Source organism: Sinocyclocheilus anshuiensis, unplaced genomic scaffold (assembly GCF_001515605.1).
Source record: "Sinocyclocheilus anshuiensis isolate Anshui unplaced genomic scaffold, SAMN03320099.WGS_v1.1 scaffold1198, whole genome shotgun sequence".
In the NCBI taxonomy this organism is placed as follows: Eukaryota; Metazoa; Chordata; class Actinopteri; order Cypriniformes; family Cyprinidae; genus Sinocyclocheilus; species Sinocyclocheilus anshuiensis.
The window spans coordinates 515,906-538,567 of record NW_015557119.1 but is presented as its reverse complement, the minus strand read 5'-3'; the positions used below and the strand labels follow the sequence as shown (position 1 = coordinate 538,567).

At 38.5% G+C, this 22,662-nt stretch overlaps 1 protein-coding gene across 1 annotated transcript; it reads right to left on the bottom strand.

Moving 5' to 3' along the window:
* Positions 1-6,016: 6,016 nt before the first annotated feature.
* On the bottom strand, positions 6,017-19,546 carry LOC107677803 (uncharacterized). The gene is made up of 6 exons (XM_016472840.1): positions 18,384-19,546; positions 18,095-18,272; positions 8,196-8,413; positions 7,673-7,945; positions 7,358-7,464; positions 6,017-6,934 (listed from the first exon to the last, which is right to left on the bottom strand). The coding sequence occupies exons 1-6, from the start codon at positions 19,502-19,504 to the stop codon at positions 6,720-6,722; spliced, it is 2,112 nt and encodes a 703-aa protein (XP_016328326.1). The 5' UTR covers positions 19,505-19,546; the 3' UTR covers positions 6,017-6,719.
* Positions 19,547-22,662: the final 3,116 nt, after the last annotated feature.

The following is a 22,662-nucleotide window of genomic DNA, read 5'->3' as shown; positions in this document are numbered from 1 at the left end:
TCAAGTGCTTCATTCTCAGATATAATAGGAGAACATGGAGAATTCATAATTATCCTAATATTTCTCAAATTTGAATACATGTATGTTTTTTATACTGGGATAACAGCATTATGCATCAAATGGTCGCTAACAAAATAGCTGTATTTGGAAAAACAATAAAACCAACAAAATGTTCCATTTTGAAGAAATAGTCAGACACATTTTTTTCGTCAACACTTGACCTGTTATTGCTATTACTAGCGTACACACCTCACGCACCGGATGCCGTGTCTACATCTTGGATGCCCTGGGGGTAAGCAGATAAACATTAAATTTTCATTTTTGGGTGAACTATCCCTTTAAGTACATCGTAGACCCATTGAAACCAATGGAGCTACGATCAACTTTAGCTTACGATGCTTTTGGGAAACGCAGCCCAGTACGGTACACAATTATTCCTGTTTCCCATTCATGGCTACTAGTGATGTGCAACTCCATAACTGAAACCGATGCGATATGCATCTCGATGTATTAGCCTACGATACGATACATTAAATATACTTATGAAGCAATTACCGATGCGATGCAATATGACTCATCCTACTACGATGCAGTGTGATCCGCTTTGATTCAATTCAACACAATGTGATTCAATGGAAAAAATATGATGCTATGCAATTCAATATGGTACAGATAGTTCACATGTATTTCTTTGGTTCAAATCAGACAGCAAATCATAAATTAACTTAAGTGCCTTTTGACTTCTAATGCCTCGGTCTCCGTAGTGTTGAGATGCGTCATATTTATGTAGCAGCAATGGTGATGAGAGAACGTGCTTGAGGAACAGTTTAGAGAGGCGAAATTAATCTACATATAAAATATTGGTCACACTTTCTAAATAAAAGCATAGTGCACCTACTAATAATTATATATAAATAAATAGGCTTTTACCAATGCAAATATTTTGGAAACAATGCATCACGATACGAAAGGCAACTTGTATCCGATGCACACTTTTTTAAATCGATGCATCGTATCGTTAACTTTTATGCCGATGCAAGGATACAAAACTTTGATGTGAATCTTACCATCCCTAATGGCTACAGGATAATGTCTGATATGTCTGTTTTGGGTTTTTGTTTCATGTTCGGTTTCATGTCTCTTATTTTGTCATAGCCATAGTTCCTGTTTAGTCGTGTGCCTTGTTTCCCATTGGTTGGTTTGTGTCATGTGACCCTCTTTGTTTGGCATTTACAGACCTCATGTTGCATTTGTCTCTCCTCGAGTATTATCCCTGTAACCTATGTTGGCGAGTTCTTACTTTTGTTTACGCCAAGTCTGTTCATACCATGCCAAGTCAAGTTTAATGTCAAGTCAAGTCTTTGTTTATTGTTTGGTCACTTTTGGGATTTAAATAAAGCGGCACTTGGGTTCTTTTCAACTCGCCTCCAGTGGACTCATTACAGTCTGCTTCTAAATGAAACAAACAGATTTTTCGATTTAAATTATGTAATTCTTATGAAACCAATGAGAGGTGCAGTGATTCCCGTCTGAGCTCATTATCTGTGGTCACACTCACACTGTATTCATACGGTAATCATTCAAAGACTGAGGAATAAACCTTGAATTCAGAAGAAGAACGCAATGCGACGTGCTGATTGATTCAGTGGAGGAGATAATTTCTGACGAGAAAAACATTCATTCTTACTTAGGCTACATTGTAACCTGCAGCACTCATTTACTAGTTGCGCTTTTCCCAAACTATAGCCTTCGTGGAAAACTGAATCCATGCAGAACTTTAAATGATCTGGAATAGCGACTGTAGTCGTGTGGAACCCAGTGTAGCCTGTGAGCTGCGTTACTTACAGTCATGCAACCTGGATAGTGAGGGGGACCCACTATAATGGTGGAAGGAAAATGAAAAGGTCTACCCAAGGCTTTCAAAAGTGGCGAAGAAATACTCTCCTTCAGAGAGGGCTTTTAGTACCGCCGGAAAGCCAGATCAAGTTGACAGGCTTGTGTTTTTAGCCAAAAATCTGTAAGATGTATGCATAAATACATGTTGGCATTTCATATGCAGAACTTTAAATGATCTGGAATAGCGACTGTAGTCGTGTGGAACCCAGTGTAGCCTGTGAGCTGCGTTACTTACAGTCATGCAACCTGGATAGTGAGGGGGACCCACTATAATGGTGGAAGGAAAATGAAAAGGTCTACCCAAGGCTTTCAAAAGTGGCGAAGAAATACTCTCCTTCAGAGAGGGCTTTTAGTACCGCCGGAAAGCCAGATCAAGTTGACAGGCTTGTGTTTTTAGCCAAAAATCTGTAAGATGTATGCATAAATACATGTTGGCATTTCATACGGCAGTAAAAAAAAAAAAAAAAAAGTTTGTTTTTCACATTTGCAGTTTTATTCTAATTTGATTTTGTTATTACCATTTGACATGTAATGTAATTACCAGTTACAAAAACAAAATGACACTGCCTATTGGAAAGATGCCACTAAAATACAAAAGAAGATGGAGCTGTGTTTACACCTGAAAAGAGACTACAAGCCAGCAGAATACCTGAGCTGTGTAAAAGATCACAAATTAAGAAAGACACTAACCAAAGTACAGACTGAGTGATCGCTGTCTGGCTATAGAGATTTATATAATTTTTCCTAGAAATATAAATTGCTAATTTAGCTTGACCAACATTAAAATTCATTAATTGACATTTATATTTCTGCAGTCTGCTATACTTGAAACCTAATATAAAACATTGCTTTGTAAAGAAAACTCCTAATAAAGAAACTAAAGAAGTTAAAAGATCAAAAACTGGAGAAAGTCTACAATCTATAAAACAATGAACTATTGTTTCTCTCTCTGAACAAAAAGGACACGTATCATTTATAGTGGGATTCATTTTAGTCACAAAAGTGTTTACAGCTATGGCACCGTGTAATATTCTCCACTGCAAATCGCCTAACCTTTTAGTCAATGGTGGTTTGTGTAATATTCTCCATTCTGGTTTTACTCCCTCTACCACTTCCAATTTATCTCTCCATACTGTGTCAACTCTATCTTTCAATGTATGTTTATTAATTATTTTCACAATGCATCTAGATATCGCCTTTCCTTTAACTGTACAAAAATCACAATTTTCAGCCAAACATAGCAGTGGACTATTATACTTTTCAAGAATTTTGAAGATCAGGTACAATTCTGATGTCTGGAAAACAGTCCTTAACATCAGAGGAAAAAAAGACCCTGGCTATAATTCTCAAGTAAAGCCTTTTCTTTTACATTTAAAATCCCATCCAGTTTATCCAGATATTTTTTAACAAACCTCACTGATCTTATCCCCATATATGCAGCAACATTTTCTGTATCGTTTAGTCCAAATCCTGCTTGGTCAACAATATCTCTCAATTGTAACAATTTCTTAGACACAAGTAAGTCCTTTAGCCCTGGACGGCCTGGAGTGTCATCTCCTGACACATCAAGGCGACTCCTAAAAACCACCGGCTCCTCGAGCAACCAAAAAAGGGATGTGGCTGACTCTGTCCACTGATGCTTAAAGAGTCTCCACATTTTAAAAAGGCTTTTATAAAAAGATGGCAGTGCAGTCAAATCCAAAAAAGCATAATCCATTAAAAAAAGTGCAGCATGAAGTTCCAATCCGTTCACTTCACTCCACGTAAAATGCTTTGTGCCAAAGGCCTCCACACTAGACTTTGAGGCCCAAACAATAGTCTCAGAATGAACTGCAATCGATAGGTTGCTCCTCTGCTCACAAGATAAACTAGGCCTTGACCTCCTTCATCTCTTGGTAGGAAAAGAACATTTGAGGGGTCCAATGCGAATTGTCCCAGAAAACAATTAACCATCTCTCCTTGAAGCTTTGGTAAAAGTCCAACAGGCGGGGATCTACACAAGCAAGTTTATGCCATATAGAGGATCCCACCAGATTGTACGGCCGCTATAAGATAATTGGGGTATAAACCATTTCCATTTTTGTAGACGTCCTTTAATTTTTTCAAACATACCATCCCAGTTTTTTTTTACAGAGTCATCATCACCTAAAAAAATTTTTTTAAACCACCTCTCTTCCATATCAAACCCCCAGTTAAATTGGGAGGTTTTCTGCTCCAATCACCCATAAGAAGGGCTTCACTCTTTTCCCAATTGATTTTGGCAGAGGATTTTTTTTTTAATCATTAGCAATAAATTTCAATTTGTTAACATCATCAGAACTTGATATAAAAACAATAATATCGTCAGCATAAGCAGAAAGGTGTAAAGAAACATTACAGTGAGGTAGTGAGGGTAAAAACCCATTTAACTCAGGCTAATTTTAATTTTTTGGGTGAACTAACCCTTTAAGGTCTGCGTTTTACTCACCCTTAAAGCATCCTAGGTGTATGTGACCTTCCTCTTTCAGACAAATCCAGTCGATCCATGCATTTTTGTAAGATAAATATCCATATTTCAAACGTAATGAACACTTTTTTCTCACTCCTGCTGACTGTCGTGCAGGCGGATGACGAAAGACGGCTAAACCTAACTTATAGGCTAAAGTCAAAGTGAACAGCTTTTCATATTTTGAATTGAAACAAATATATCCCCTGTATTTTATTCCATTGTTTATGAGGAACAGCTGATTGAAGTGATGCAAATATATAAATTACAGCTAGGAAACACACTCAGGTGTTGAGGTTCTTTCAATTGCATGGCCATATGGTATACAGTAGAAGACCACTACTTTGGGCTGATCTTGTGTGTGAAAGTGCACTTCTGCATAAATGTGAGATTGGCCCCTACAACACTGACCGCCTTCGCCTGTTTTTAGAAGACCTGCATGAAAGACTGGTGCCAGAGGTATGAGGGGATTGGGTCTAGAGGGCATGTTGTAGGATGGCTGGAGATCCTAGCCACAAATATATGTGATCACATGGGACAATGTGGCATTCCACCTTTCCCGTGCAGTCACAGACTGGTTCACATCTGACGATGATGTCCCTTTTCTTTGCCCCTTACTCCCCTTTCCTTAACCCTATTGAGGAGTTTTTCTCAGCCTGGAGATGGAAGGTTTTTGACCATCGTCCACAGGATTAAATGTCCCTCCTGGATGCAATGGATGCTGAATGGCAAGACATCACATCTGAACACTGCCGGGGGTGGATAAGGCATGCAAAAAGATTCTTCCCAAGATGCTTTGCCAGAGAAGATATCAGGTATGAAGTGGATGTGGCCAAATGCAAAAGACCGGGCAGATTAGAAGATATATATACAGTATATATATATATATATATATTACCCACTGTATATATATATATATATATATATACACATAATAGATGGCAGCTGTATTACATGTATTTGTTATCTTGCAGTAATGTCTTATAAATAAAGCATTTACTGCATTAATTCTGACTCTGTCGTCTTCTCTTTTTTTTTCTCAATAAACCGTACATTCTATAAAGCTACTTGAGATGAGTCATTAACTTTTTTTATACTGAATTTCTGCAGCAAAAGAAACAAAATGCATGCATTTACTAAACACAACAAAAATAAAATGTAGAGAGGTTTCAAAAAAATCTGCAGTGCAAAACACAATCTACGATCAATACAATATACTGTCTATTGTATAAGGGCAGGCCTGAGGCATATCAAATAATACAGTTTCTGTAATTCCATCTGATGTTAAGTGTTTTTGTGACATTGTGCTATGATGGACTAAATGTTCCTGTTGGAAGAGAACACCTACGTGTCTTGGAATAATTATTTGATTTTGTGACATGTTTGCAGTGTTTTGGTAGTCATAGTGTATTGTGTTAATGTATTGTTGTATTTTGAAAATTAATGTTGGAGTTTTGTTTACAATGTGTGATTGTAAGCATGAAATTAACTGTTTTGACAACTGTGTGTTGTAGGTGTGTTGGTGCGTTAAGAGTTTAGGAAAGTTGTTAAAAGTATTGAATAAATTGTCACAGCAATCATAAAAAACTGTAAAATAGGAACAAAATGTTATTAGCAAAATAAAAAAAAAAACGAGATCAGTTACAAGTCTAAAGCCATTCACCAGCATCATGCAGATTAGTAACAAAACACCTTGCAATACACGTGTGAAAAATGGAGATTCTTATCAAAAACTCCCCTTATTTGACTGATTATGAAGAATTATATGATTATAAATTCAGCACACAGTTTTAAGTATAATGATTTCACAGTAGTTTGTTTTTTTCTTTTAATCAGGGAGATGCTTGAAATTGAAATTGAGCATGTTCCTGTTCTACACTACAGAGCCATACTGAAGAGAACATTTGACTTTAGATTTTATTCCTGTTGCATATATTTGAAATTTAATCACAACCCAACACCATTCTTATGTTTGACTTCAATTCATGTTTTGTGGAATAACCCTGATTTTCTAAATGCTTAGACCCCAAACACACACACATTAGAACATCATTATCCTGCAAGCTTAAGCAACTACAATAAAACGCTCGATTTTTAATAGAACACAATATTTCTAGACACTTTCACTGATTTTGAGTTTTAAATGCTTATTTTATGGTCCTTTCTAAAAATGCTTGAAATGACCAAACTGATCTACCAACAAAACAATATATCTTTACTTGCTTTTTTTTTGTGTGTGCAGTGAATGCAATTTCAGAGATTAATACATTTCTGCTTTCTATAGGCATCATCTTCATCGTCATATTTATCATAAGGCGCTGAAGACAACTTGTGTTCACTAACACTGTAGCCCCTGCAGAACCTGGCCATACTCTGCAGTGTTAGTGTCCTCGTGCTGGTCCTGAGTCACCCACTCGTCCAGACGCTCACACTGGTTCTGATCCAGGATTCCCATGCGGTTATACTCTGACACCAGGTTTCGGTATCCTGCTTTGTAGTAGCCTCGGATACCTTCATCGGACAAAACGTGGCACTGAGAGGGAATGCTTTCACCTGGAATTACACACAAGCATATTGTTTAGTGCAGCACCACTGCAGCTCTTTTACTCTTAGACTATCAGTTCTGCCATGCATGCTTTATATTTCATGTGTTGTATTTAATGTTTCATGTATATGGCTAAATTGACAATGACAAATTTAGAGAGACTAAAGAATTTTAAAGATATAAACGATTACGCAAGCTTTTAATCTGTTTATTGTCAGTGGAGTGTCTGCTGTGCGCTGTTCTATGCAGTCAGAGCTGCTGTAATTAATTGTGATTTTTATTAAAATAATCAACAGCAGTGTGGTGAAACTGCTGTAATATTCCAGTAACTGCTGCATTACCGTGTCTACCACAAACACCCTGACAAATCACAGTATCTGCTGGAGGGCAGATCATGTGTTTCACAGGATTAACACCTCAGAGTTTCTTACCTAGAGCTTCTCTCAGCTTTTGTGAGGCGAGCGGGTGATGAAGAATCATGCAGCGTTTCAGCAGAAGCTCCACGTCTCCGCTAATTATGCTGTCTGCTAGAAGTTTCCTGAAAAAGAAAGAAATGTTAAAAGCAGATTTAGCCATTTCCTTTGTTTCTATAAAATAAACACTCAGCTGCTTAACATTTGTAATGCTGTAAATGTTCAAGGTTTAGTATTACTATAAATTCCTGTAGTGTTAATTGGAATTCTGTATAGTTGTCTTAGATGAGAATTTCGTACATAACCATTGTACACAATGGATGTGAATGTTACCTGGCCTTCTGTGAGCGGCTGCTTGGGCCCGTAGTTAAAGCTCGTCTGTGATCTTGTCCCAGAACCTCCATGGCAATCAGGTTCCATCCATTGCTGTCAGTCTTTATGCTGCTGATTAGTTTATAAAGCGGCAGGTTTTTATTTTTAAGCTTGCTTACTGAGTTTTGGTTGTCTATGACCGACTCGGCAAGTCTGATGGAGTCCTTCGGTGGAATGTGGCTTGTGTTAAGTGTCCCTGTGGTGTTCTTACTGGACCTCTGAGCACTTACAACACTGCGCAGAGAGAATGAGAATTAGAAAGAATTACATTTATTTGAACTAGTAAACTAATTTAGAGCACAGGTGAGCTTCCTCTAGCTTCTGTTGTTGTATAGAATCAAATAAATGGACACATGACACACCTAGTGATGCATACTATTTTTAAATATCAGGTGAATCCTCTTTCTTTCGTGGATCTACATACACAGCGGTGTTGTGTTGTGACTAAATAACAGAAATCACCTTCGGCAATCAGATTCTTTACCTTTTATATTCACCAACAAACCCAAGATGGTACATTTTGATGAGGATTCGTTCGCCACTTCTGATGAATTTAACACTCTGTAAGTATTTCTGCAGTGCAACGTCGGTCTTCTTTATACTTCTTCCAGTTATGCTGTATTTACTGGGGTTTTTGTGACAGAAGTCGTATCCTCTCTGGAGAATAAGCAGGGGTGTGTACGACTCAAGGTTTGTCTGGATCTAGTGAGAAATTACAAGTCTGAGATTAAACATAATCCTGATCATCTCGTCACATGCGCAGATGACTGAGTAACTCTGTACACTGATTGGTCAGGAATGGTATTTTCATCCTTACTCTACACAGGGTTGCGGGAAGCCTGGAGCCTATCCCAGGACACTTGGGGCACAAGGTGGGGGACACCATGAACGCGGAGCAAACTTATCGCAGAATCGCACAATCACATATACATTCACACACTACAGACAATTTAGAGACGCCAATCAACCTGCATCTCATGTCTTTAGACTGGGGAAGGAAACCAGAGGACCCAGAGGACACCCTAAGACTTGGGGAGAGCATGCAAACTCCGCAGACAAAGGGTAGAGGCAGAATCGAACCCCCTATCCCAGAGATGCGAGACAAATGTGCTCCTCAAAAAGTCCTCCTCAAAAATCTTTACTAATTAATCCCCTTGGGAATTCTTGTAATGATATGATACACTGCAAAATCCTATTGCTGCGTCCCACTGTGCCTACTTATACTACGCCCTTAAAGTATGTACTCTTTTGGTGAGGAAAGAGTACACACTTTTGAGTGTGTACACTGTAAGCCTATACAGGTTGATTGAACTTAAAAAAATGTATGGTACATTTAATTAAACAGCATTTAATTAAAAACATTTAGTTAATTGAACTAACCGTTTTGAATGCAATGCTGTTGAAATCTTAAGTACATTAAACTTGAAATTTATTGTTTTCTCAACAAGACAAAATTTACTTTTTTAGGGCAACGAGTTACCATACATTTTTAAGTTCAATCAACCTGTATAGGCTTAAAGGTATACACAGCAGAAAACAGAGGTGAAATCTCAACCTGGATAAATGTTGTGACAGAACCCAAACATTTAATTTAAATTGAGCTATTTACTGTAAATGATTTACTTAAGATACACCTGCATTACAAACAAGGGCAAAGAATAACAAGGATTTATTTGAACTAACAATTTATTTGAATTCACTTAGCAGCAGTTTTCAAAGAGTGACAAAAAAATAAATTGTCTTAATTACCAATTACCCAATTTTAAATATTTAAAACAGTGTTTTAAAACATTTCCAAATATTAAACAAACAATGTATGTTATTTTACTCTATTAATATGGAACATGAACATTTGCCAAACACTAAGGCATAGTTTAAAGAACATCTGGAAAAGATTTTTATAACAATTCTGAAAGAGAGCCTTAATGAAACATGGATTTACTGTACCTGTTCACATGGCAAGCTGATTTGCAACAGACAGAATCTTGCCCTTCGACTCCTTCTTACCCAAACCTAGCAGAACTTGTTGAATGAAAAGAAAGGTATTGCCCATGCACTTAGGGTAGTTTAGGTGCAGTGCATAAGTCAACCCAAACAAAAGACACATGGCCTGGGGTATGTTGTCTAAATTGTCCATTACAACATTCCCCTCCAAGATGATTCCCACTGAGGATGGGTGGAGGTGGAAGGACCGGGGTTGCAGGGCCTCATCTTCATTTTTTCGGCTGAGGATTCCAACGGACACATGTTGGTATGAGTCTGCGTCATCAGAAGCCTGGACAAGAATATGGAAATTACTAAAATAAATTTTAGCAGTGAACAGTTTTTTCTAGATATACATTTTATTGAATGCTTTTGTTTAGTTGTATGCAAGCATAATTGTTTGTGAATTATGTACACAAATGTATCCAGGAGTTCAGTAATATTGAAATATTAAATTTATATGTTTGCTTTTGTATACAAGTCATTGCATATGACATGAACTACTGATTACATTAAAAATATGTAAAGTTATGAGATTATCCTGGATTGTAATTTAAAGTTTCAAAGGTGTCATAACATGAATTAAAATTTCTCCTGAATTAATTAAAATTTCAAAGGTGTCATAACATGAATTCAAATTTCTCCTGAATTAATTAAAACCTCCTCCTCACTCCTTATTTCCTTTATCATTTAACTAAAATATGACATTGTGTTTGGTGATTTCTTTATTGTTTTTGCTAACATAAATGCACATTAAGAAAATCATACAATAAAACTATGACAGTAAAAATGTATTAATAATACTTACAAAGCATGCTTTGAAGAACTCAGTTGGGTCATCACCAAGAAGTACTGGAAGCCCTCTAATCGCAATACATCGCATGTCAGCGTGGTCAGAGGTCTGGTGTGTGGTGGTTGCAGAGACAACATTGTATCATTTGTCAAAATCTTTTTTATTTATCATAATTTTGTCTGTGTTACTAAAGAGTCTTAAAGTAATCATAACAGGCTGCTTTTCAAAATTCAGCAAACAATGGCATCAATTTAGATGTACAAACCTAGGCTTCTTGCAGAAGATTGCTCAAAATCTGCCCGGCGAGACCTCTCTTTGACCTGAAGATCTGAATCAGCTGTGGACAGTGACGATCAATAGAGCCATAGAATTCTTGTGTAAGGTTCTTTCCAACCACCCGGTTGAATTCTTGATACACCTAAAATAGTAAAACAAAAAAGCATTTGTTAACATCAGGTAACTGTCAAAATTAAACAAATGTCAAATTAACATGCAACTCTCATGTTTATCAATATTAATTTCATTACAAATAATGCAAACATAGGCATTTCACTTTACCTGTCTTTCTCTAAAAAGTGCTGGCCAGCGCTGAAGTATCAGGCTTACAGGAGGCTCGTTGATCACAACATCATGTCTTCTTAAGGATAGAGTCATGTCCATCTTCTGATTGATAAAGACTGCATCAGGGTTTTTTTTCTTCATTTCATTCACCAACTGCTGTCTGAGCATTTCAAGACTGGAAGCATCCTGCCCACTTGGAAGGTTAGGTAGGTAGTTGACCTCCCCTTTCCTTGGTTTCTTGATGTTCTTGTTAGGTGGATCACTGCTGGTAGAGTATCTTCCTCTTTTCCCAGCATTAACCATGACATCTGTGTGTCCAAGGCTTCTCATTTTGGATCTGTAATTTCCCATTTTGTCTTTCAAACTGTTTGTCCACCCACAGTATCCAGAAGGCGACCCTGGTTCTTGAAGACAGGGGTGAGTATTCACCAATGCCTTGGCAACATCTCTTAGATCATCAGCAGTTGGGTATGCTTTGAAGGAGTATATGGTCTCTGCAAGTTTCTGAAGAATGTCATGTTTCAATTCCTTTGTCATTTTTAGGTGCATTCCATCCTTCAAGTAGATTAAATTTGCTTGACGCAGTCTATATTCAACATCGACAGAGAATTTTGGAATCAAAAAGATACCAGGCCATGGCATTCGCTTTTCCTGGGGTGATTCGGTCAGTACTGTATCTGCAGTACTTAGAGCATCACTCGATATTTCACTGGATGTCTCCATTTCACCTGATGACAGTGACACCAATTCAATCACAGGAATGATTTTCACAGTTGGCTTCTGAGGGAGCTCTGACAAATCAGTCAGATTGCAAAGTTCATTATCAAAATCGGGATCTCGAAACTGTAAAGTTAAATTATAGTTCAGTCCCAGAGTGTTTTTGAGACAACTAATCAAATCTTCAACTGAGCATGGCTTTGAAGTCAGTGTGACTTTTCTGATATCAGCTTCTGTAAGAATAACTCGCAAAGTCATGGTTTCTTGAGAAGCCATCTGGAAGGAAAGCACAAAAGAGTTAATTTAGCAAAGAATAAAACGCTTCAATGTCACCATCAGTTTACCATGTACACTATAGGCTGACAGTGGAACAATATCATTCAGCTCTTCAATCTGAAGCACGCAAAAAGATGGCATATCTGGGCAGCAAAGCTCATAAGAACGAAGGTGTTCAAAATACCATGATGTCATGACTTTACACACAAAAAGTACCTCTGTGTTCACTGCAACAATGTGAGTAATTTGCTTGAAATCAGGTAGCCCTGAACATGATCCAGCTGAAAGTATCATGTCTGTCTTATAATCAATTCCATTAATGCAGACCGATGGTGCAACAAGAAGTGCTTGAGTTTGAGGGCTTTTTTTGACCAAGAGCTCTCTGAATGTTTTCTGGGAAAGTGGCAACTAACACTTGTGTAACCTTAGTCATTTCCACACCCTGCTTGAAAAAAGAACTGCAGTCTAGTTGATGGCTAAGAGCCCTCTGGTGTTTCAGTGCAAGGGTCATGGCAACATTCTTGAAGTTCTGGGCATCACGTATAACCTTTTTGAAGAACTTGTGTTTTGCTTCAAAACACATTGTCCAGACCTCAGTAAGTGGACCATGTACCCTAATCAGTTCAGCGTAGTGTTCAATGTAGTGGTGTTTTGGTCGTAGTGTAAAGTCAGGGAAGGTTGACTGCAGAAGGTTCCTATGCTCTGCCACTTTGTAGTCAAGGATGTATAATGACTCTTCATTAAACTGAGGTGCCACAACTAATGCAACAATGTCCTTTAGGAGCATGAGTACTTCCCATGTGTTGTCACCCTCAGGAATATTATGGCCAATAAGCAGAGGAAGAAGCCTAATTAGACACCAATTCTCATGGCCATTTCCCCCAATTGTGCCCTTGGTTGAGAAGCCCTTTGAAATCAGCTGAGGCTGATCAGATTTGTCAGCGAATGTATACGGAAATGATCTGATAGCTTCATTCAACACATCTAGGGTGATGTATTTCTTTGCCATCAGGTCTTTGAGGCAAAGAGACAACTCCAGTGGGACTACTCCCTCAAAGACAACATGCAATATGTCAGGGGGATAACCACCAATGACATGAAAATGCTCCAAATTTGCTGTGAGTGGGCACTGTCCTCTTACACCCGTGTTTCTACATGAATTTGGATTCTGCAATGATTCTTGCACCTGCCTGTTGTGTGCATCTCTCTCTCTGAGTTGAAATGCACCAGATCTTACCTCTTGGTGTCGTGTGTAAGTCCTGGATGCCATGCAAAATCTACAAAACTTGTCCACAATGAAGCTTTCATAAAATCCTGCAAGAGAGTGGGCACCAAGGTTATCTGCTGACACATAGAGCACTGTTCCTTTAACACTTCTACCAAGATGCTCAATGTAAACCCCATGTTGTTCAAGAGTAGCTAAATCACTAAGAAGTGGATACAGAACTCTTTCATAACCACACTTTTTAACTGTTTCAGTGTTGCACAAGAGAGCAAGCTGCATTTAGTTTAGTGTGGATCTGTATTTTCCATGCAAGTTTGCAATAACCCAGTAAAGTGCACACATCTTATGTTTTCTTTTAGATGTTCCTAAAGGGTTAGCCACTTCAAAATCATCAATGTACAGACCCAGAGCGATTGTGAAGTCATCGCAACTAAGAAGGGCATTCTCTCTAAACCCTGAGCCATCGCAACATGTCCTATATTCATGTGGTTTATGTTCTTGTTTTGACATAGCCTTATCCAAAATGTCTTTCTTGTTCAATAGTTTCTGTAGCATCTGTAAGAGGGGAATGTATACTACTGTTTTTCTCCCTTTCTCAACTACAAACTCTATAGGCATTACCAGAGGAAAGTTGCGAATTACATACGATGCTCTTCTTTTACTGGTTGCAAGACATCCATTTTTTCTACAAGATTTGGACAATATGTCACTCTCTGCCACAGTCTTAACCACCTCCTTCACAACTGACTCATCTACATGTCCAAAGTGTTTCTGAAGAACAGCCTTCACATTCTTTTGCAAAAGCGGCTGGGACAACTGAACTATTTGGTAAAGACGTTGAATTACTTCCTGAACAGAGTTCTCTGGTATGTGAAGGACGGTTTGCATTTTTTTTAAAAAGAGCAGCTAAATTATGTTCCAATTGTTGTCCTAAATCTTGAGATTGTGTTTCACTTTCTTGTGCACTAAAATTATCTTGGCCCAATTCATCTGGATGCATCTCCTGCACAGCACACTCCTGAGTGTCAATTACACTGTCATTTTCATTACTCTCTATTCTTACTATTAACTCTGGTTTAAACATTCTCTCATTTTGATCTTGATGATGCTTACTTCTGTGTGCACTGAATGTGGAACATACACTGCTTTCAAAGCTACATCCTTGAAATGGACATTGGACTTTTTGGTGGTCTTTGAGATGTCTACGCCGAAGGTGGGCAAAATATTCAGTAATCTCACAGGGTTCAAGAAAATCACAAAGCTGACAGCGAAACTTGGCTTCAATTTTCCCCTCATGTTGTTTTTCAGTTGATGTATGAAAACGAGATAAGTGTGTTTTAAGGCTATTGAAAGACTTAAAAGTACATAAACATTCCTGATATAGGCATGGAAATGGTTGGCTTCTTACATAGCTCCCATGTTTAATTCTGTAATGTTTTAACAAGTATCCCCTTTTGTCACAAGCAAATATGCAATACTTACATTTCCAGATCATCTTGATTAGTCTTGCTTTGAACTTCTTGGAATCTGCAGTTACAAAAATCCACATTAGACTATTTTTTTTTACTAGCTGACAAGGCAAATTTACATATTTTGATCAGTGATCTACGAATCTTCTATAAACAGCTAGCCAAAAGAATGAAAGTACTATCTAGCTTTTTTTTTTATCTAGCATGTCATCGTACAATAGAATCGTATTAACTGAAATGTAGCTTAGCTAATACCACGCTGATGAGCACGAGGTTGCATTTATTTGATAACTAAGACAGCTAACTAACTTGGATTAGTATTTCTCGCGTGTAAAAACAGGGTCGAGTTTCAATTTAAGCTAGTTTGTTTAATACTTCACTCACAAAGAAATGGGAAAAAAAACAACAACTAATCGGTCAGTGATAAAGTTTCGCTGTATTTGTGTTAAAGTCACATGTTGAACATTTCTGATAAGAAAAACCACCAAGATTCACCAACACCATCGAACAAGATATATCGTTTTACACAACAGATGACGCTTTGTTTAATGATTTGTAAATGATTGTTGATCAAAAATATGATACGCATTAGATTTTAGATGTGACGATAGAGCATGTCGTAACATAGAACGAACGTTATATCATGTAATTGTGGCGGTTGCGATCGATCGGTACAACACTGTGGCGTAAATTTACATGTAAACACAGCCTAAACTTACATTTAGAGTTACTAGCTAACTGTTATACCTCTCATTTATTAACGACTATTAATGTATTTGCTGTTTGAGACAAAAATGTAAAGTCCTACTCACAGTCACCAGCAGACGTAAAAATCCGCGCTGCATCCATGCCTGACGCCAGTTCAAAGAGCCAATCAAAATTTTCCTTGTATTGCGTTTCACTGACAACCAACTAGAATAAACTATGTTAAGTACATTCAGTTTAAACAATTCAATAGAATGAAAAAAATCTTGCAAATCGTACAACAAACTAAACAAATTGAGTAATTGTGCAAAAATGTTGGAGTTTATCTTTATTGTATCTAAGTATTTTGAATTAAAACAATTTCAGGGATAACAGTGTAGTAGAAGAGTAGGCAAGCTTTGAAACAGTTACACGCACCATGTCACTGTAAACTCGCCTGTCAATCATCTTGTCACCATTAACATTCTCCATAATTCATTTAATTTAACTTCCTACTGTATTGGAGAGAAATGAATTGGCACGTTGATCTGCCATCAGTGGGTCTTTATGCGGAGAACTCTGCTCATATTTTTGCATGATGATGCATTTAAAAGTTAATGGCCAAACAGATGTTTACAAACGTTCACGTTGTTGCAGAAGAAATATAACACAGATAACATTGTATATTTTTTCCAGGTTAAATATTGATTATTAGTAACTCAAACCCCTTTATCTAAATCTTTCTACTAACCATCGGTTGCGCACATTCGCCATGTTTGTCGTTTTTTTTAAAGGGGTCATCGGATGCCCATTTTCCACAAGTTGATATGATTCTTTAGGGTCTTAATGAAAAGTCTATAACATACTTTGGTTAGAATTTCTCAATGGTAGTGTAAAAAACACCCTTTTTTACCCTGTCAAAAACAGCTCTGTTTTCAGCACGCTGTTCTAGTCCATGTTGATTTAAATGCTAATGAGCTCTGCTGCCCCCCCCCCTCTCTTCTGTGGGTGACGAGCCGTTCTCATGATACTGTTTACTTTAGCCACGGAACTTGCTAACTAGCACGTTATTAGGAAAGGCGATTTGCAAAGATTCATAAAAACCCTTATACTCACTTCTTCTGTAGATGAAGCTGGATCACGAATGATTCGCGTGAACAGACGCATTTAGGCAGATCGGGGATCGGTGCATTCACTTCAAAATGAAAGTAACGTTAATCCTCTGCGTCTTCAGCGGCTCAGATGTCGGGAGTAAATGACGACTGCTATATTTATTATTACATCCAACAACAGAACACCTCAATCGCTTAATCTGAGACATCTTGTCTTCCCCTGCACCGGAGTCGACACAATGGCGGACAGCTCACAGCTCACTCAGGGCGGGGCTAAGGTAAGACACCAGTCCAGTCTGTGCTGAAACTCTACTGTCAATCAAACTATCGTGGGAGGGGCCTGTGCAGAACTACGTCATTCTGACAGAAATCTCAGAACAGCCTGGTTTGAGAAAGGGGATTTTAAAATAGGGATTTAAAAAGAAAACACTGGGTGGATTTTTATCATTTTAGGGTGGATGTGTACACACACATTTATGTTCCAACAACAACGAAAGTGAATTTTGCATCCGATGACCCCTTTAACGCATTTTATTTGTTTTTGTAGTTCTGAACCGAATCCTTCACCGAAGCGTGAATGTGCACGGATCCACACTTCAAAAATCTACCTGAAATAGTAGACCATCCGGGGACTTTTGACATACTCTATTCAACATGCTATGCTTTGAGATACACTTGTTCTAATCTCACATACTGTTTAGGATGGACAGTATGAACATTGGGATGCAGGGTCTGTGTTCAATGAACACTACTCAATGTCTATATGGGTCCAATCGACAGAGTGAAGTAACTGCAGTAAATGAGATAATTAACTGATTAATTAAGTGATGTTTGAGCATTAGTGATGAAAACCTGCTGTTAATAAGCAGAATTACTGAGGAACAACAAGAACAATTAAAAAAAGAATTTAACGTTTTATGACATCTTCATGTTTATGCTTTGTTGTTTTGCAGTAACATGACAAACTGTTTTTTTAATTTTTAATTTTTTTTATAAAAGTCTTAATAGCTTTAAGAGAGAAAAAAAGGCTGGTGAGTGAATGACTGTTTAATGTAAATGACAACAGAAACTAACTTGATTAAAAGGTATGATGTTTATATATGAATAAAAATTGTAATTGTTGGTAAACTGCTGTGCTGTAAGAAGAGTAAGGACGAGCTGTTTAAAGAAAATAATTAACTTTGGAGTGGTAACAATAACTGGGTAAATCAATAACCCAGTTATTGATTATTTTCCTATAACAGCACCCCGAGTGTTTTATTCCTTACAAAGGAATTCTGTTCCATATTTTATCAGAAGGTGACGTGAGCTGGGCTGGCTTTTAACCCACATTCTCAGCTCATATATTTTCCTAAAAGGTAATCAGGTGATGAACTTCTATAGTAATGATGAATTCTTTGTGAATTTCGCTCTGAGATGAATAAAGTGATCTGTCGGTTGAAAAGTCTGTCTGTCTTTTTGAGAAACAGCCAGTAAATTTGAACAGATCTAGAACTAAAATCTGGCACTTATTGTGCACAAGTTGTCCCATGAATAAATCAGTCATAAATTAAGTTTACTCGCCTCATTTTTAACTTTTATACGTAGAATCAAAGCTTCCTTCTGTAGGTCCTTTGTCTCGCTGCCAGTAGCTTGTGCTACAGCGTGATAAAGAGCATTCTGATGATCCGAGTTAACGCTGACTATCCTGCCATCATCCTGTACAATGTCAAAACGGCCACTGTACAGCTGTGTATCAGCTCTGTTTGTAAAATTAAAAGTAACTACATTCAGTACACAAAGTTCATAAGCATTAACACTGAAATGTATTTATTATATGTGAGCTATGTAACGCTCTAGTGATTAGTCTTACTGTGATGGATGTGTGTCTTTTGCAGGTTTGGTTAATCTCAGTTTTATATCGTCTGCTGATTTGTTGGTTCCTGGGTAACGTTCCACAGTGAGCTGTTTTCCATTTTCATCAACGACAGTGAGTTCAATTCCTTTTCCACCGAGCAGGTTGCTTTTTGTGAGCACGTACACATCGAGGGCTGCTGTAGGCTGATCGGCTTTGCACATATCTTCTGTATACTGCATTAGGTTTGTTTTGTCCTCATCTGACAGCTGTTCCACTTCCTCGTGGCTCGCAGATCTCTTGTTGTGTTTTTCCCTCTGGTCATCAAAGAAGCGCTGAGTTTTATGTCTGCGCGTGACGTGGTCCACCGCCTTTCCTGCAGCACTGTTCAAATTACTCTTAAATGTGCTTGTCATTAAAGAAGTTATATGTTCAGAGCAGGAACTGATGAATTGGTCAGACACCTTCTGGGCGATAGTCTGAAGAAGTTCACCTTTAAGGCGCCGTACATCGTGTAAATGGTGTCGTCCATCTTGGTCATACTTTGTCATTTCTTTCTGAAGCTCACTGATGCTCTCCATTAACTCAGGTACAAATTTCTGTTGTATTATGTGCCTTGTTGGTATGGCACCCAATATTTGAACTAGATCTGCTGAGCCCTTAGCTACTTTCAGAGCTAGCTTTGCCATTCCATACACTCCTGACAGTTTGGCTTTATTCATAAGATCTGATGCTGCTTCACACACCTCAGAGAGTTTGCTGATAACATCCCGTGCTGTGGTACAGTCCAGTATGAGGTGAGGAATTACCTCTTCGCAGAGCATACCAACTGTTTTTTTAATTTGCTTCTCATAAGCCTGGTCAAACTTGAAATCCTCTTTTTTCAATGCAGCTTTCGGAATGCCTGAGCTGATAAACTCCACAAGAGTCTGATCCAGTTCACTGCTTTGCTTCACTGATGAAGTAACAACCTTCTCAAAGCTGCTTTTTAAAATATTCTTAAAGACTTCCTGAAGGGCTGCATCGATTGCGTAGTTCATGGTAGTGAGCACGGACTGTTTCCCGATTTCCTGAACTGCATATTTAGTCGCACATTTGAAGTTCTGTTTGATCACTGTAGATGATGTCATGTTTTTCATTGCAGACTTAAAAGATTCCTTACTGAGGGATGATAAACCAGACTGAACACCTCCTTTGAATGAAGTAAACACTGCCTTTCCTGATTTGATGAATTCAGATGCAACAGAAGAAAAAGACTTTGTACCATTGAGGAGACTTTTCGTCACTTTAAACACTGAGGTAACTGCTTTTTTTATAACGCTAAAGCCAGCCGTTATCAAAGAAAGCCCAATGCTGATACTCTTAGATATTGCCCATGACACCCAATCGAATGAACCATTTTTCATCCCCTCTATTCCATTGATCATGTCAGACACTCCTTCTGAAATCAGGCCTAATCCAAACTGGCTGGCTGTTCCAAGTGTCAGCGCACAAACAAGAACCCCAGCGAGAACCTGTACCACGCCGAGTATGAAACATATCAAAGCATCTATGCAAAACTTGGGCTTCTTTTTCACCTCAAAAACAACACCGAGGCCATAGTCGTATAAGGATCTGAGCTCATTAGTGATGATGAAGTTCTTTTCTTCGGACAGCATGTAGACTGAACACTCCTCTGTAATGGCGTCACTGTTGTCTTTTTCCAGCTCTTCAAGTTTAATCAATGCATTATCAATGTATGTCATCCAACACTTAAAGATGTTCATTCTGGCCTCCATTTGACTCTGAAAGTTGTTGGTGTCTGTGCTCTGATCTTTGTTTCCAGTGACTGATAAGTTACATGAGACCATTGTGTTTGAGACTTCTGAGACGTAGACATCAATGGATTTCTTTGCGTCTTCCAGCAGGTTCATAGCATCTGCTTTATAGTTACCTTTACCAAGGTTGATGGTGATGAACGCCTGGTTATAGAGTGCCACAGCCCTGTAGTGTGGGTCAGAGTTCGCAACTTTTTGCCAATAGGATTTAGCTCCATAATCATTGCTGGATTTTTCACGGCAGTGTAGATCAGTTCTAACAATTGCCTGTTTGACGTGATCATAGAAATTATCACATTCTCCTCGCAGCAGCTTTCCACTTGTTTCATTTATTGTCCTGATAAGGTCTGCTTCAAGTTGTCCGAAGTCATCATGCCTATTGATGTGATCCTCATGAAGGGTTAACCACAAGGCCCAAGATTCTTTCAAAGCATTGACAGCAGGCTGATAGTCAAACTTAGGCAGATGAAGGGTTAACCACAAGGCCCAAGATCCTTTCAAAGCATTGACAGCAGGCCGATAGTCAAACTCAGGCAGATTATGTTTAAAGCAATCAGGAATATCATTGAGCTGCATTCGCATGGGGTCTTGTTTTTCTTTCTCTGAGTAATGCACATCAAAGTCCTTCAGCAATTTACAAAACGTGGAGAATAGATTTTCCTTTAGGTTTATCTCAACCAGCTCATCACTTTCCATGTCGTGGATTCGTTTAATTTCATAATCCTCTCTTAGTTCCCGCATGATTTCCACAGACTGACCTTGGTAAGCGGGTGCGAGATGATCACAGTTCAAAACCATCTGGACCATCCCAGGATTGCCTTTTCGAGACGTACGGCCAAACATTTGTTTCTCGACTCTTCGGTTGTGTGGAAAGTGAGTAAGAAGAACGAAAAGACCACCACACTTATTCACACTTTCATCAACCTTTATGTCTGTCCCCCGTCCTCCCAGATTTGTAGCAATGATGATTCTGCCTGCACAGAATTTCTCTCTTTCAATGTTGTGCCTTTCACTGATTGTATACAGAGTAATCTGTTCTGCCTTAAATCTGCCTTCATCTTGTATTGTCTTGTGTAGTTCATCTGCTGTTTTAACATCTTCGCAAATTACCAAGACAACTTGTCCTCTCTCTGCTACTTTCCATGAAGTTTCACAAACAGTCTGGATCCATTGCTGATTGCCGCCTTTCACCTGGATGACTGGTAGCTCCACCACCCTTTTATGGCGATGTGCAGGTACAATGTAGCTTGTTGCTTTGTAATGTCTTGCCAGAAAGTCCTGATCTGCTTTACCTCCTAATGTACCAGAAACACCAAATATACCTCTCCCGCTGAGGTACCTTTTGAAAAAATGGAAATTTGACATGTAATTTGTCACATTGGATATCGGCGAAATCGCAAGTTGGTGCTTGAACTCTAAAAATTGTTGCAGACCATTACCCCACTTCTTGTTTTTCTCTAGCACACCGCTCGCTTTGAAGTCCACTGGAATTATTGCTTTATACTTGTCTCTGTCATGACTGGCAGTGTCTCTTTCAGCAGCTGGTGAGGTGTCGATCATGTATTCTCTGCCACGCGACATCTCAACAGCCTTCAGTGCATTCTCAACAAACACCAGTAACTGATTCTCAACGTAGCTTTTCAAGAAAACAGGGATGATAATGAAGTTGTTGGATTCTTTGTCTGTCTGGAGCTTATCTGAGTACTTGATGGATGACTTTATTGTGCTTACAGTTGCATCAATGAGCGATTTCTCAGACATGATTTCACATGCCAGTCCTCCTTCCAGCAGTAACATTTCAACTTCAAGGTCACCTTGTTTTTCCTGAGCTTCAGAACATTTGGCTTTCTTGTTCTCTAAGGAATAGCACTTAAACACTACACTGTTTTCCAAGACCTCCTCAAATATACCCAAGAGATCGTACTGTTGTGAAACTCCAAGTTTCTTCATGACTTCAGACAGTGCTTTGGACATTCTGTCCTCATTCCCATCACCTTCATTTTCTTTCTTACTCTCAGCCTGATGTATCATTTCAAGATCTTCGTGGGTGTAGAATCCCAAAGTCACTCCGGGCAACAAGATCTCATTTGCTGAAAAGTTGTCTGATGCTTCCAGTCCCATAACGGCTGCCGTTGTGGCTTTATGAAAGTATTGTATCCTTGTCGCCCATTTTATCTGCCCTGTTTCAAGCATTTCAATTGGTTGGCAACTAGATATCATGGCCCATATGTTGGAAAGCACTGGCTCCACATGCCTGAATCCACTAGATTCATGGGACAAGAATGTTACTTGAACTCCATTGTCCAAGGTCATATAGTCCACTTCATCAACTATTACAATCTCAAACTGCCTTGTATCGCGAGTAGTCCTCTTCTCAAATTCCTGTTTGAGTGTGTCTGCTGCAAAGGCTCCCACTGTGCCGTATACTATTTGCTGCCTGTAAGCATCTTTAAGACGTTCCTCTTGTTCCTCTGGTGAAT

What these genes read in the sequence shown, in the direction of transcription:
- LOC107677803 (XM_016472840.1), bottom strand. Translation starts at nt 19,504, where the DNA reads ATGAAAAACATGACATCATCTACAGTGATCAAACAGAACTTCAAATGT. An exon ending in AAAGACACACATCCATCACA is followed by an intron (nt 18,273 to 18,383) that starts GTAAGACTAATC and finishes TTTTACAAACAG; the next exon opens with AGCTGATACACAGCTGTACA. An exon ending in GTATAAAAGTTAAAAATGAG is followed by an intron (nt 8,414 to 18,094) that starts GCGAGTAAACTT and finishes ATTTCTCACTAG; the next exon opens with ATCCAGACAAACCTTGAGTC.